This window comes from Spermophilus citellus (genome assembly GCF_964194105.1).
Source record: "Spermophilus citellus genome assembly, chromosome: X".
Classification (NCBI taxonomy): domain Eukaryota; kingdom Metazoa; phylum Chordata; class Mammalia; order Rodentia; family Sciuridae; genus Spermophilus; species Spermophilus citellus.
This window is the reverse complement of record NC_138190.1, coordinates 146,423,361-146,435,138: the sequence shown is the minus strand read 5'-3', so window position 1 is coordinate 146,435,138 and position 11,778 is coordinate 146,423,361. Positions and strand designations below refer to the sequence as shown.

General features: G+C 40.4%; 1 protein-coding gene across 1 annotated transcript; it reads right to left on the bottom strand.

Moving 5' to 3' along the window:
* Positions 1 to 233: 233 nt before the first annotated feature.
* LOC308639249 (synaptonemal complex protein 3-like) lies at positions 234 to 10,305 on the bottom strand. The gene is made up of 9 exons (XM_081277458.1): positions 10,269 to 10,305; positions 8,616 to 8,763; positions 8,058 to 8,127; positions 7,858 to 7,892; positions 5,577 to 5,694; positions 4,392 to 4,491; positions 2,822 to 2,920; positions 596 to 700; positions 234 to 486 (listed from the first exon to the last, which is right to left on the bottom strand). Exons 2-9 carry the CDS (start codon positions 8,704 to 8,706, stop codon positions 433 to 435), a joined length of 672 nt encoding a protein of 223 aa, XP_081133584.1. The 5' UTR covers positions 8,707 to 8,763; positions 10,269 to 10,305; the 3' UTR covers positions 234 to 432.
* Between the last annotated feature and the right edge of the window lie 1,473 nt (positions 10,306 to 11,778).

Genomic DNA, 11,778 nt, shown 5'->3' with positions numbered 1-11,778 from the left:
TGGCTTTGTAAGCTAATGAATCAATACAAAGGAGTACACAGGTAAAATAGACTTTGTCTTTTTTTCCTCAAGGAATAAATAATGTAAATCTCCATGTTTTGGGACTGATATCGATTCACTGAGGCCAAATATTAAAGTGAATAATCTTTATTAAAATGTACTTGCAAGCGTTAGAGAAGAAGTCACCATTACTGCCAAAGGGCTAGAAGTTTGATATGTACAACTTTGTAATTGCTGCTACTTACAAAACCGTTTAGGGTTCAATTGATAGTTAACAGAGTGAACATCTTGTGTTTAACAAAATGACAAACATGTACTGCATTATATTAGAATGTCTATTATTGTAGCTAATGTTATATTTAACTTAGGTAACTTAGGTTTGAGTTTTTTGAACTGTAGGTAATGTAGGTTTGAGTTTTTTCTTCAGAGCCATCAGTATAACAGAGAATGAAGAGACTTTTCAACAACTGCCACCTCTTGCTGTTGCTGTTTCAAAAAAGGAAATTTAGATAGCTGTTATACATATTTCTATATGGAAAATATTCCAAGGTTTATATCAATTCTTGGTTTTTGATATTAAATACAAGCTACTTACAGTCTCCCTAAGAATTTTTTCCTGCAACTCAGCCATTTCTTTTTTCACTTTACTTTGTTCACCAATAACAAGACTTTCATGATACTCCTCCAGGTCTTTGATACTCTAAAACAAAAAAAGTCAACTTCAGTTAGAAGGTTCCACTTCTTATTTCATATTACAAATGTGTAAATTAAATTTCAAAAGTAACAACTTTTGATATCCAGAGAGTTTGCTATTAATTCAAACTGAAATTATAATTAATATATGCAGATATAAATATCCCCTTAACATTTTTTTTTTTGCAGTGCCGAGGACTAACCCGATGGCTTCAACATGGTAGGTTTGTACTCACACTGAGCTGCTTCACGAGCCCCAAGAAATTTTTTAAATGTCAGATCTGAGTGGAAGAATATTTATATGAGAGGAACAACAATCACGTACTTAGTTTACAAAACTGGGTTGGTGAGAAGTTGTCAACATGGAACAGACATAGAAAGAGACTGGTAGACCTGCATTATGAAATGCCACACTTCTTAACAGGGTAATGACTCATTTTGTTATCACTAACAGTTCATGTAACATGATTTCCTTAGAATAAAACAGGCTATCATATGACCCTTCTAAATCTTTATCATTCATTCAATAGTGACATCCAGTACACTATGGAAAAAGTACTGAGTTACATGCTGTGGAAGAATTAAAAAATGACTACAATCTCTTCTGTATTCATATATATGAGCAAAAACATTTAAACAGAAAAAATATAAAAACTTTAAAATAGGTATGGAAGAAGAATTTATTGGGGTATGTAGCTGACAAGTGAGGTTCAGTGAGATTTAGAGGGCAAGATAATAAAATGTCAATAGGTAAAGAAAAGAAGTTAAAAATACTGTAGGGGAAGAACATAAGCAAAATGAGGAAATGCAATGGTGAGTTCCTGCACATGGAAGAGGGTATCTGAATAACAGAATTAAGAAGGGGAAGCCACTGATAGTTTTAGAAGAAGGAAGGGCCATGTTTTAGGAAGATGATACTACAAAATCTTGAAGGATGGATTGAGAAGAGAGAACTCAGAAAAACAGTACTTAATATTACAGGCAAGTAATAATGAAGTCCTGAACTAGGGCAGCAACAGCAGAAATTAAAGCAATAAAAGGTCCGCTAGCATGGGCCAGGCTCTGGGTTCAATCCCCAGCACAGGAAAAAAAAAAGGTACCACAGCAGGGGTAAGACTACAGGACCTACTGATAACTGGATGGGAAGGATAATTAAATTCAGGAGGCTAAATAATAAAGTTCTTACCATAACTAGTAACATTTATCAATAACATTTAGAAGAAAACTTTTCTATTTACTTCTTCATACCAACTTGTTAATGGTTCTAAGGGAACATTAGAGCTGCATGTTCTCAACTTGCAAGCTCTTTCTAAATAAGTGCTTTTTATACAGATGACTCTGTAGTTCCTGAAAGAATTTTTAGAATAATTTAATTATTTACTGAAACACCTCAATTAGTTAAGAGTGACATTTTAATGTACATCTTAAAGAGACTATTAAAAAGAACCCTCCCAAAGGATTTTTAACTCCTAAATATGCATCTACATGAATAAGAGGTCAATGTTATTGAGGAAAATTAGCTGATGCGCAAATATGACAGAAGAACATTCTCAATTCACAAAGGGTTAATCTTCCACCTGTTTTTTCATCCTGGTAATCATAAGTTGGAACATAAAACCATTCTTACTCATTAATAATTCTATAGGTAAATATGCCATAGAACACTTATGAACTACACTAGAAAATGAAAGAGTTACTGAGTAGTTATATTTGCCTACTTCCTATTTAATGAAAGCTGTCCATAGAAGACAAGTAAAAGAAAAGTAGAAATGATTTATCGACTTGCTGCTCTTCACTACATATTATCAATTTGAACATAAAAACATCATTATAGTGTTAATAAAGCATCAATGTTATATACAAAATGTATATTTCTAGGTAAAATTCCCAACTTTACTTCTGTTTTAAATAACTCTCACAACTATTAATGGTTTCTAAAATTAAAAGTTCATGTAAAAATTATGGTAATTCTAGAAAAATAAATTTGAGATAGAGTATGATTAACAATTTTTAACACATAATCAAACTGCTTCACCATAAATTCAGAAAGAACCAATCAGTCTTGTAATTCTACATATATATTGTATTTGATGAGAATGTATTGTTTACCAAGTACAACACAACAGACCTTTAGCAATTGCTCGTACAAATTTTTAATTTCTTTAACTTTCTCACGCTGAATAATTCTAGATTGAAGAAAAAGCTTTCTTTGCTCTTGAAACATATTCTAAAAAGATAAAATGAAAAGTGATAAAATTTGAATAAATTTTAACATTTAAAAAACAAATCTATAAATCTTAGTTGAAAGAAATACTCTTTAAATTAATAACTGTTAATTTGTTTTAATGTTTATATCCAATTTTAAATAATTGCATTTCAACTCCAATAAACCCAAACAAAAATACAATCATCCTTTGTATCACTCGTTGAATAGGACATTTTATTACCAATATTCAAATAAATGTATTAATTATTGATTTCAAATTCAACAGATGACACTTCTAATAATCTGTTTACCACAAGCAGACAGAATCTAAAGTCCTACCTAGCAGAAATTAAGTATGGAATATTTCTTCTTATCCAATATTCAAAAATAATACTAATTCCTGCTCATTTCAATATACACAGGGCTGGAACTTCCAGTGATGCAAGCCTCTCTATTCCTTGACCCACTCTCCAACAATAATTTCATACTGTTCCCTACTTGCCACTCCCAGAGTCAAACTCTAGATTTTTCATGCTCAATAACTGCAGAATCTACATAATACAAACAATAGCAAAGATATATAGGAAACTTATGTTAAAACACTGTTCTGAAGCATTTTAAACTAACTCATCAAAAAAGAACTCATTTACTATTCAAAACAACTTTGTGAGGTAGATACTCTTAGTGTGTCCTCTTTCACTAAAAAGAAAACAGAGCGCAGATATAAATAATTTGCTGGTGGTTTCACAGTGAGCAGCTAGCTGAAATACTTTTAGATCCCAAACAGTCTGATTCCAGAGTCCAGGCTCCTGACCACTGTACTGCACCATATCTCCATTTTTACAATGTTCAGCCACTACTTCCCTACCTTTGTAAGTCACTCTCTTCAATATTGTGGCTCAGTAGTCTTAAAAGACCTAAATTCCCTCGAATGGAGCACTTTTCACTGTCTAATATGCTGTCCCCATGTCCTCACTTTTCTCAGTCCCAGATGACATTCCATAGTCAGTCATCAGACACCTATTATTGCCTATACACTGTGACCCCTTCTCCCTTCATCAATGTACTTGGATAAACCCAAACCTCTCAAATCCAACTCTCTACATGTTCTGCCAAGCCAAGCTGCCTGCTCCCGCTGTAAAGTCATGATCACTATGTTATGAATTTAAGTTGAACCCTATCGCCTCTTGGCATTTCTGTTTTCCTTGTCTGTCCACAGAACCACTCTCAAGAAACAATTCCCTGCCTTCTCTTTTGTCCTGAAAGCAGCATCTGCTCCCCATCCTTAGTCCCAGATGATGACCTCACCACTTCTCTGAAGAAACACAAGCAATCCCAACAGGAAGTCCTGTCTCCCATCACCACATCTTCCACCCACCTTTGCCCAGCTAGCCTTAAGTCCTCTACCTTCTCTCCTGAATTTTTGCATGAACTGTTGCTACTTGAGATTTTGATATAATAGATTAATCATAAAGCTAAGCCTGATACCAACAGCTAGTTTTTCTTCTTGCTCCTCAGCTTTCTGTACTTCTATGTCCCACTGTTGAAACAAAGGCAGAAATTGCTGAGAATATTTGTAATGAAGATTCTGCCTGTAAAACATAATAATGAACATGGTCATACTGCATAAATGTATGAAAAATATATTCAAAACAAAAGTGATTGACATAATTTCACATAATTTATACCATGAAAGGAAAATAAAAGTAGCTAAAATCTTCTCATGAGAAAGAGAAAAGCAAAATGATTTACTCTCATTATAAAAAGATTTATTCCTAAGTGACTGTTAGAGAAGCTAGTTCACCTACTTAACAGCTTGAAAACTGAGGACTGCAGTATAAATTTTCCACAAATACTTAATTGATATAAAAGCAGTTTAATTTTCAATTCCTCTTACTAAATAACATAGATTCTGGCATTAGAAGTTAGATTTAATGTGGATAACATATCCATTCACTGTGTAACACTTCCAGACAGGAATATTTCTCTTAACTATTTCTCCATATTGCCACAATTAATTTTGCAAAAAGAGCAGAGAATGAAATTCAGCTAAAAACATAAATTATTTGCAATATGAACTACCTTTTCTATATAACTGAATACTGTTAACACTCACAGGATTGATAATTGGACATTTGTCTTATATTCAGTTAACATATTATAATAAATGTATATAAATCAACTTTATAGGGAAAACACTATAATCTCAAAGGCAAAAGAGGTAATCTTATTGTCTTCTAGGTAATATACTTCAGTACTCGTGAAACTAAGGTTCAAAAATTATCTGTTTAGAGAAAAATCAAGCAAAATACTTTGTCATATCAGGGATTGAACCCAGAGGCCCTCTACCACTGAGCCACACCCCTGCCCTTTTTATTTTAAGACAGAGTATTAATAAATTTCTCAGGCTGGCCTTGAAGTTTCAATCCTTCTGCCTCAATCTCCCAATTTGCTGGGATTATAGGTGTGCGCCACCACACCCAGCTACAAAACACATTTTTAATTGGAGATTCTAATAAATGCATGGTGATAATTGGAGTGCAAAGATTTATGCATGAATAGTTATATATATACACACATACACACATACACACACACACACACATATATATATGTATGCATATATGTATACACACACACACATACCAGTATTGTGATTCCAAAAACAAAACTTTACCTTTGCTCTTGCTGTATTTTGCGAATATGCTCAATATTTTCATTAATAATTTTGAGAGAAGCATCTGTATTCATTTCAAACTGTTTTCTTCTAGCAAGAAGAGCTTGTGTGATGTCAGCTAAATATAAAATAAATTTTCACTAAGTGGCTATTGAAAATTATTTTTGCTCCCATATATTCGTACCCATATGGGAAATGTTGATTCAGCAATATTGGAAAGACATTTAAAATTTATAAAACAGACATCATTTAAAAGCAAGATTTGCTCACTTATATTCTATGAACATATTTAGGTAATAGTAATATAATTCTCATTTATCAAACTGCAGGTCACCTTTTAAATTAGATAAAAATTCTAATAGTCAAAATAATTTATATTTTTAAAAATGTATACAAAGAAGCATAAAAAAGAATTTAATTTCCTCTTGAGAAGCAGTTAGTAAAATTTTATAATTTATTAAATGTCCTCTAATTCAAAGGACACTCCTAGGATGGAATATTGTTAGAGTTCATTTCATAAAATACACAAAAGTACTTTATTTAAAAAGTCTATCAAAGAGAGAGAAATAAATATACTGTAATAAAAATAAATATTTATAAATCATGCAGTGGGTGATGCTTTTAACTATATTTTACTAAGAGACAGTACTCATGGTCATAAGAATTCCAGGTTTACATAAGTAAATAAATATACATAAGAGCACTTTTTAAATATTTTCATGGATGTTGTAAAAGATGTTTATTTGTAACTGCAGTGTTTCTCATAAAATATTACTACTAGAAAGTAATACAATACTAAGGATATGACTTTACATCAAGATCTACTACCAATAGCTATTTATCAATACTCATGGTGTCCATCTATAACAAATAATTAATTGCACACCTCACAATACAAGCATTTTCAGCACCAAATAAACCAAAGCTTTCAAAACATAATCCTTTGTATGAATTGTCTCTATAGCAGAGCCAAAAGTTGATAAATACACTGTTAACATTATAGACTTTACAGTATATAGAAATAAAAGAAATTTATTCAGTTTGTTTGTTTGCTTGTTTATTTATGGTACTGGGGATTGCCCAGGGGTGTTTTACTACTGAGTTACATCCCCAGTCCTTTTTTTAAATCTTATTTTGAAACTGGATCTCACTAAGTTGATGAGGCTGGACTTGAACTTGCCATCTTCCTACCTTGGCTACCTGAGTTGCTGGGATCATAAACCTGTGCCAACACATCTAAAACAGTGTGGCTGACAATTAACAAGCAAATGCAAAATTTGTGAGTTTTTGGATACAATCACACATTTCTCACTAGATATAAAAGTTGTCTTCAATTTTCTGCTGGGCGTAGTAGCATATACCTGTATTCCTAGAGGCTCAGGAGGCTGAGACAGGAAGATTGCAAGTTCAAAGCCAGCCTCAGTAACTTAGTGAGGCCCTAAGCAACTCAGTGAGACTCTGTCTTTAAATAAAATACAAAAAAGGCCTGGGGAGGTGACTCAGTGGTTAAGCACCCCTGAGTTCAATACCTGGTACCAAACAAACAAAAAAAGTAGTCTTCAATTTTCTTTTTTTTTTTTTTTAAATGTGACCAGGTCTCTTTATTTTAAAAACTTTAAGAAGTTATTTTTTCCATAGCTAATTTTTAAATGATTAAACCTCACTGGTTACAATATATTCAATTAAAAAGTAAAGGTGATTTTCTGAAATATGGAAAAGTAAATAAACATATATGATAAATATTCTTGAGTACTATTTAGAAACATTAAATAGTTCTTTACCTCTTATTTTATTTCATTTTATTTTTTTAATTTTTATTGTTGGTTGTTCAAAACATTACATAGTTCTTAATATACCATATTTCACATTTTGATTCAAGTGGGTTATGAACTCCCATTTTTACCCTGTATACAGATTGCAGAATCACATCGGTTACACATCCACTGATTTACATATTGCCATACTAGTGTCTATTGTATTCTGCTGCCTTTCCTATCCTCTACTATCCCCCCTCCCCTCCCCTCCCCTAGTCTTCAATTTTCTACTACATGATTCCTTAAAGTAAAAATACTAACAGCTATTTCAGAGGAACTCTTAAGCATTGGTGCTCCAAAGATAAAAACTTCAGAAAGTCATAAAATTAAATTAAATACATAAAATTCTGTATACGAGAAAAAAGACTTTAGGCAGAGTCCTGTAGGCCAGTGTTTAGTAAATCCTACACTAACAATTGTATGGTTGAACACAATTTTTTTAAGTAAAAATATCTTCCAAAACATACCTCCAACTTCCCGTAACATCTTTTGTACATCCTCCCTATAAAAAAATGACAGGAAATTTTTAAGTGAGGCAAAACACTGTTACTATGGAAGAAGATCCCTAGGCACTTAAGGTCAGCTAGGTGCTGTGTGAGCAGAAGGCAGACTTTTCTGAAATCACACTATGGGGCACAGCAGGCTAAAACTGCTTTAAACACATTACCTCACGGCTTGCTCATGTCGTCCAGTGAGAGAATTATCTTCCCCACTGTCATCAAGTCCTGAACTGGTTGCTGCATAGAAAAGAGAAAGGAAAGATGTTTTTCAAACAAGTGTGCTATTTGATCCACTCTTTGCAGAGATATCCTCTCCCTTGTGCAATTTCCCTAGCTCTTCAGGCCAAGGCAAAGTTCCTGAAGCAGACAGACAGAGGTGGAATCCCTTAGGTGTAGGCCAGAATAAATTAGGTCAGGGCCTGAAGCCATTGGAAGGAGGCATCTGTACCAGGGCCAAAGTCAGGGTAAAATATGTCCTGCATCTGGGACAGGTAGGAAGTGAGGGCTACCAGGGGTCCAGAGGAGCATGAACCAGAAACCCGAAGCCCGTGAAGGTGCTACTGGGCGCTGAAAACATGGGGCAGCCCCAACCCAGGACCAGGAACTCCAGCAGCCCACTGTGCTTCATGGGCCCAACAGGATAAGAGGGGGACCCTGGGAACCTGGGATGCCCAGAGCAGAGCCTCCCCGCTGGAGGGACCCCTGGGACAGGAGCAGTGTTTCACCTGAGCACTCAAAGTCATAGACGGACAGGTCCTGAGGCTCCACCTGGGCCTTGGCAGCTCTCCCCAAGCTCTTCCTTGCCGTGGGTGCCATGGCGACGGCTGCCCTGTGTTGCACAGGAGCTGGAAAGCTCCAGAGGGCAGGGATGCACTAAAGAAGGTGGGAGGTGTCAGAGGAGAATCAGGGCATGGGGCTTTGGGGCTGGAGATTGGTGTGGCCTCGTGGCCTGACACGTGCCCTGGAGCCAGGGGGAGGGGAAGGATGGTGCCAGGGTAGAGTCCCTCCCCCACCCAATGATGCCATGGTCATGTCCTGCCCCATCCAGTCCAGTCCTGCTACAGGAGGGCTGAAACCCAGGGGACAGGAAGGATGGCCCCAGTGTGAAGAGCCGACCGGCCCCATCCAGTCTCTCTCCCTGCTGGACCCCGAGGGACCCGAAGGAGAGCCCCAGGGTCAAGTGCCCCCCCCCAAAAAAAACGTCCAGTCCCACCCGCTGGAACCCAGGGGACAGGAAGGATGGCCCCAGAGTTGAGCCCCGCCCTGTCCAGTCCCACCCGCTGGAACCCAGGGGACAGGAAGGATGGCCCCAGAGTTGAGCCCCGCCCTGTCCAGTCCCAGCCGAGGGGAAGGGAAGGATGGCCCCAGGGTCCAGTCCCACCTAGCTGGAACGTGAGAGGACATGGGAAGAATGGACCCAGGGTCGAGCCCTGCCCCGCCCTGCCCTGCCCTGTCCCTCTGGAACACTAGGAGAAGGGAAGGATGGCCCCAGGGTCGAGCCCCGCCTTGTCCTATCCACTCCCACCCGTCCCGTCCAGTCCCACCCGGCTGGAACTGAGGAGACACTGGTAGGATGGCCCCAGGGTCGAGTCCGGCCCCCGTCCCATCCAGTCCCACGCAGCTGGAACTGGAAGGGACACAGGAAGGATGGCTCCAGGGTCGAGTCCCACCCCGCACCACCCTGCTGCACCACCTCGCCTGTCCAGTGCCTGTCCAGTGCCCGTCCAGTTCCGCACCACCCCGCCCCGTCCAGTCCCACCCCAACCTGTCCAGTCCTCCGTCCCGCTACACGAGGGCTGGTACGAGCCCCAATTGCCCCGCGCTCCTCCAACCCTCCGCCTCAGGCGCCTCTGCGGGATCTCGCTGCTCCTCAGGTCCCCAGATGACCCCGGCTGGTGGCCACTGGGGAGGACAGACCCAAGGGCAGACGGTGGCCACACGACCCACTAAATGACTCCTCAGTAAGTTCCGTGGGAAGGGACCCCTCTGCCTGCACCAGTCTGGCACACCAAGGGAGGACACAGCCCCTCTCTGTCCTCTCCCTTGGGAAAGCCTCAGGGTCGCCTCAGGGGCCCGCGTGTCCCCTGATGAGGGCGGCCCAGCACCAGGGACAGCGCGGGCGGATCCTCCCCGCCAGGCCTCCAGCACCGCGGAGACCCTCCCGCCGCCCTCAGGGCCCTTCCCTTCCAGACGCGCGCTCCGGGGCCCGCCCTCAGGGGCCTCTCTCACCGGAGGCCCAGGCCACACCCATGAAGTCACCTCACACCTCTGTCCTCCGAGAGCCCCACACCATTGCCCCCCCTCCGCGGAACCACACGCCGATCCCACCTCCCCAGGCCTGGCGCCTCATCGTGGGGTCCGGAATCGCTACCCCTCACCCAGCTGGGCGACCGCGAAGCTCCTCTCAGGGCCTTGGCGTCCTCCTCGTGGCAGCAGCCCGCAGGTTGTGTTTGCGCGCCTCACTCGCTGATTGGCTGGCGCAGTGCGCCTGCGGGAGGCGGGGCCGCTTGGAGCCACGCCCCCTGCAGCTCCGCCACCCGCCACCGAGGGAGGGGGCGGCACTGCCAAGGGCTGGGGTCCCTGGGGCCCTGGGGCGCCAAGCCTTGGCAGCACCTCAGGCAGGCTCCTGACCCCATGAGGACAGGACATCGAATGGATGGCAGCGAGCCCTGCACCTCATGCGGGAAGGACGGGCCAGTGGACAGTACTGCCATCTCCCTAAGCGGCCTTACCCGCACAGGAGGCGTCTTCGCCATGACCGTGGTGTCTTGGCCTCCCTTTCCCTGTTCTAGGAAGTGGGGGTATGCATGCTGGATGGAACCTGAATACTTAGGCAGGGGAGCCATCCTTGGAGCTACTTTGTGGCATCACTATTGATGCTATCGTGTTGCACATGCTCTTCTGACACTTCTGCTTTTGTTCAACATTGGTTCCCTACCAGACTATTGCACTACCATATTGTGCCCTACAGCTGCTACCCTTGTGTTACCTGTTCTGGCATGTGCCATTGTGGGTACCTCAGGGCTCTTCAGCCCCTTTCTTGTTAGTATACTGCTGGGCAGGGCTCCTGAGTTGTTGCTGTTATTTAAATTAAGTATTGTTTTTCTTTTTTACATTTATTTATTTATTTATTTTTAATTACAGTTGGACACAATACCTCTATTTCGTTTATTTATTTTTATGTGGTGCTGAGGATCGAACCCAGGGCCCTGCACATGCAAGGTGAGTGCTCTACTGCTGAGCCACAAACCCAGTCCCTAAGTATTGTTTTTCAGTAGGTATAGGATGCAGTTTGTAAGATGAAAATGTTCTTGATATCTACAGTACAGTACTTTCTGTAATTAATCCTCTATTGTACACTTAAAATATGTCTCATATGGTAAATTGCCATTTAAGTTGTTATAAGGAGACCACTAAGAAAACACTGACAGACTGAATTTGAAACAATTGGACAGTTTATCACCTGGCCAGGGACTGATTCCCGTAGAGACTGAAGTTCTGTGGGAGAACAGCAATTTCCTGGCTTGTGTCTTGGGAATTTTTTTTTAAATATTTATTTTTTTCAGTTGTAATTAGACACAATACCTTTATTCCATTCATTTTTCTTAAATTTTATTTATTTACTTATTTTTTTAGTTCTCAGCAGACACAACATCTTTGTATGTGGTGCTGAGGATCGAACCCGGGCCGCACGCATGCCAGGTGAGCGCGCTACCGCTTGAGCCACATCCCCAGCCCGTGTCTTGGGAATTTAAGAATGAAAATCATAGCTCAGGGACTTTCCTTAGAGGCATGCAAGCAGGCCAATCACAGAAGCTAAAACAGCAGTTAGTAGAGCAACTCAGACAACCACATCTTGGGTTGTTAGAAAGGTGTTAGACAACCTTA

Bases quoted from the DNA above. Each gene is read 5' to 3' on its own strand.
- LOC308639249 (XM_081277458.1), bottom strand. From the start codon at position 8,706: ATGGCACCCACGGCAAGGAAGAGCTTGGGGAGAGCTGCCAAGGCCCAG. The intron at 2,921-4,391 runs GTTGGTATCAGG...TTATCTTTTTAG, and splicing joins AGCAAGAAGAAAAACTAGCT to AATATGTTTCAAGAGCAAAG. The intron at 701-2,821 runs GTCTGTTGTGTT...TTTTTGTTTTAG, and splicing joins TGTACGAGCAATTGCTAAAG to AGTATCAAAGACCTGGAGGA.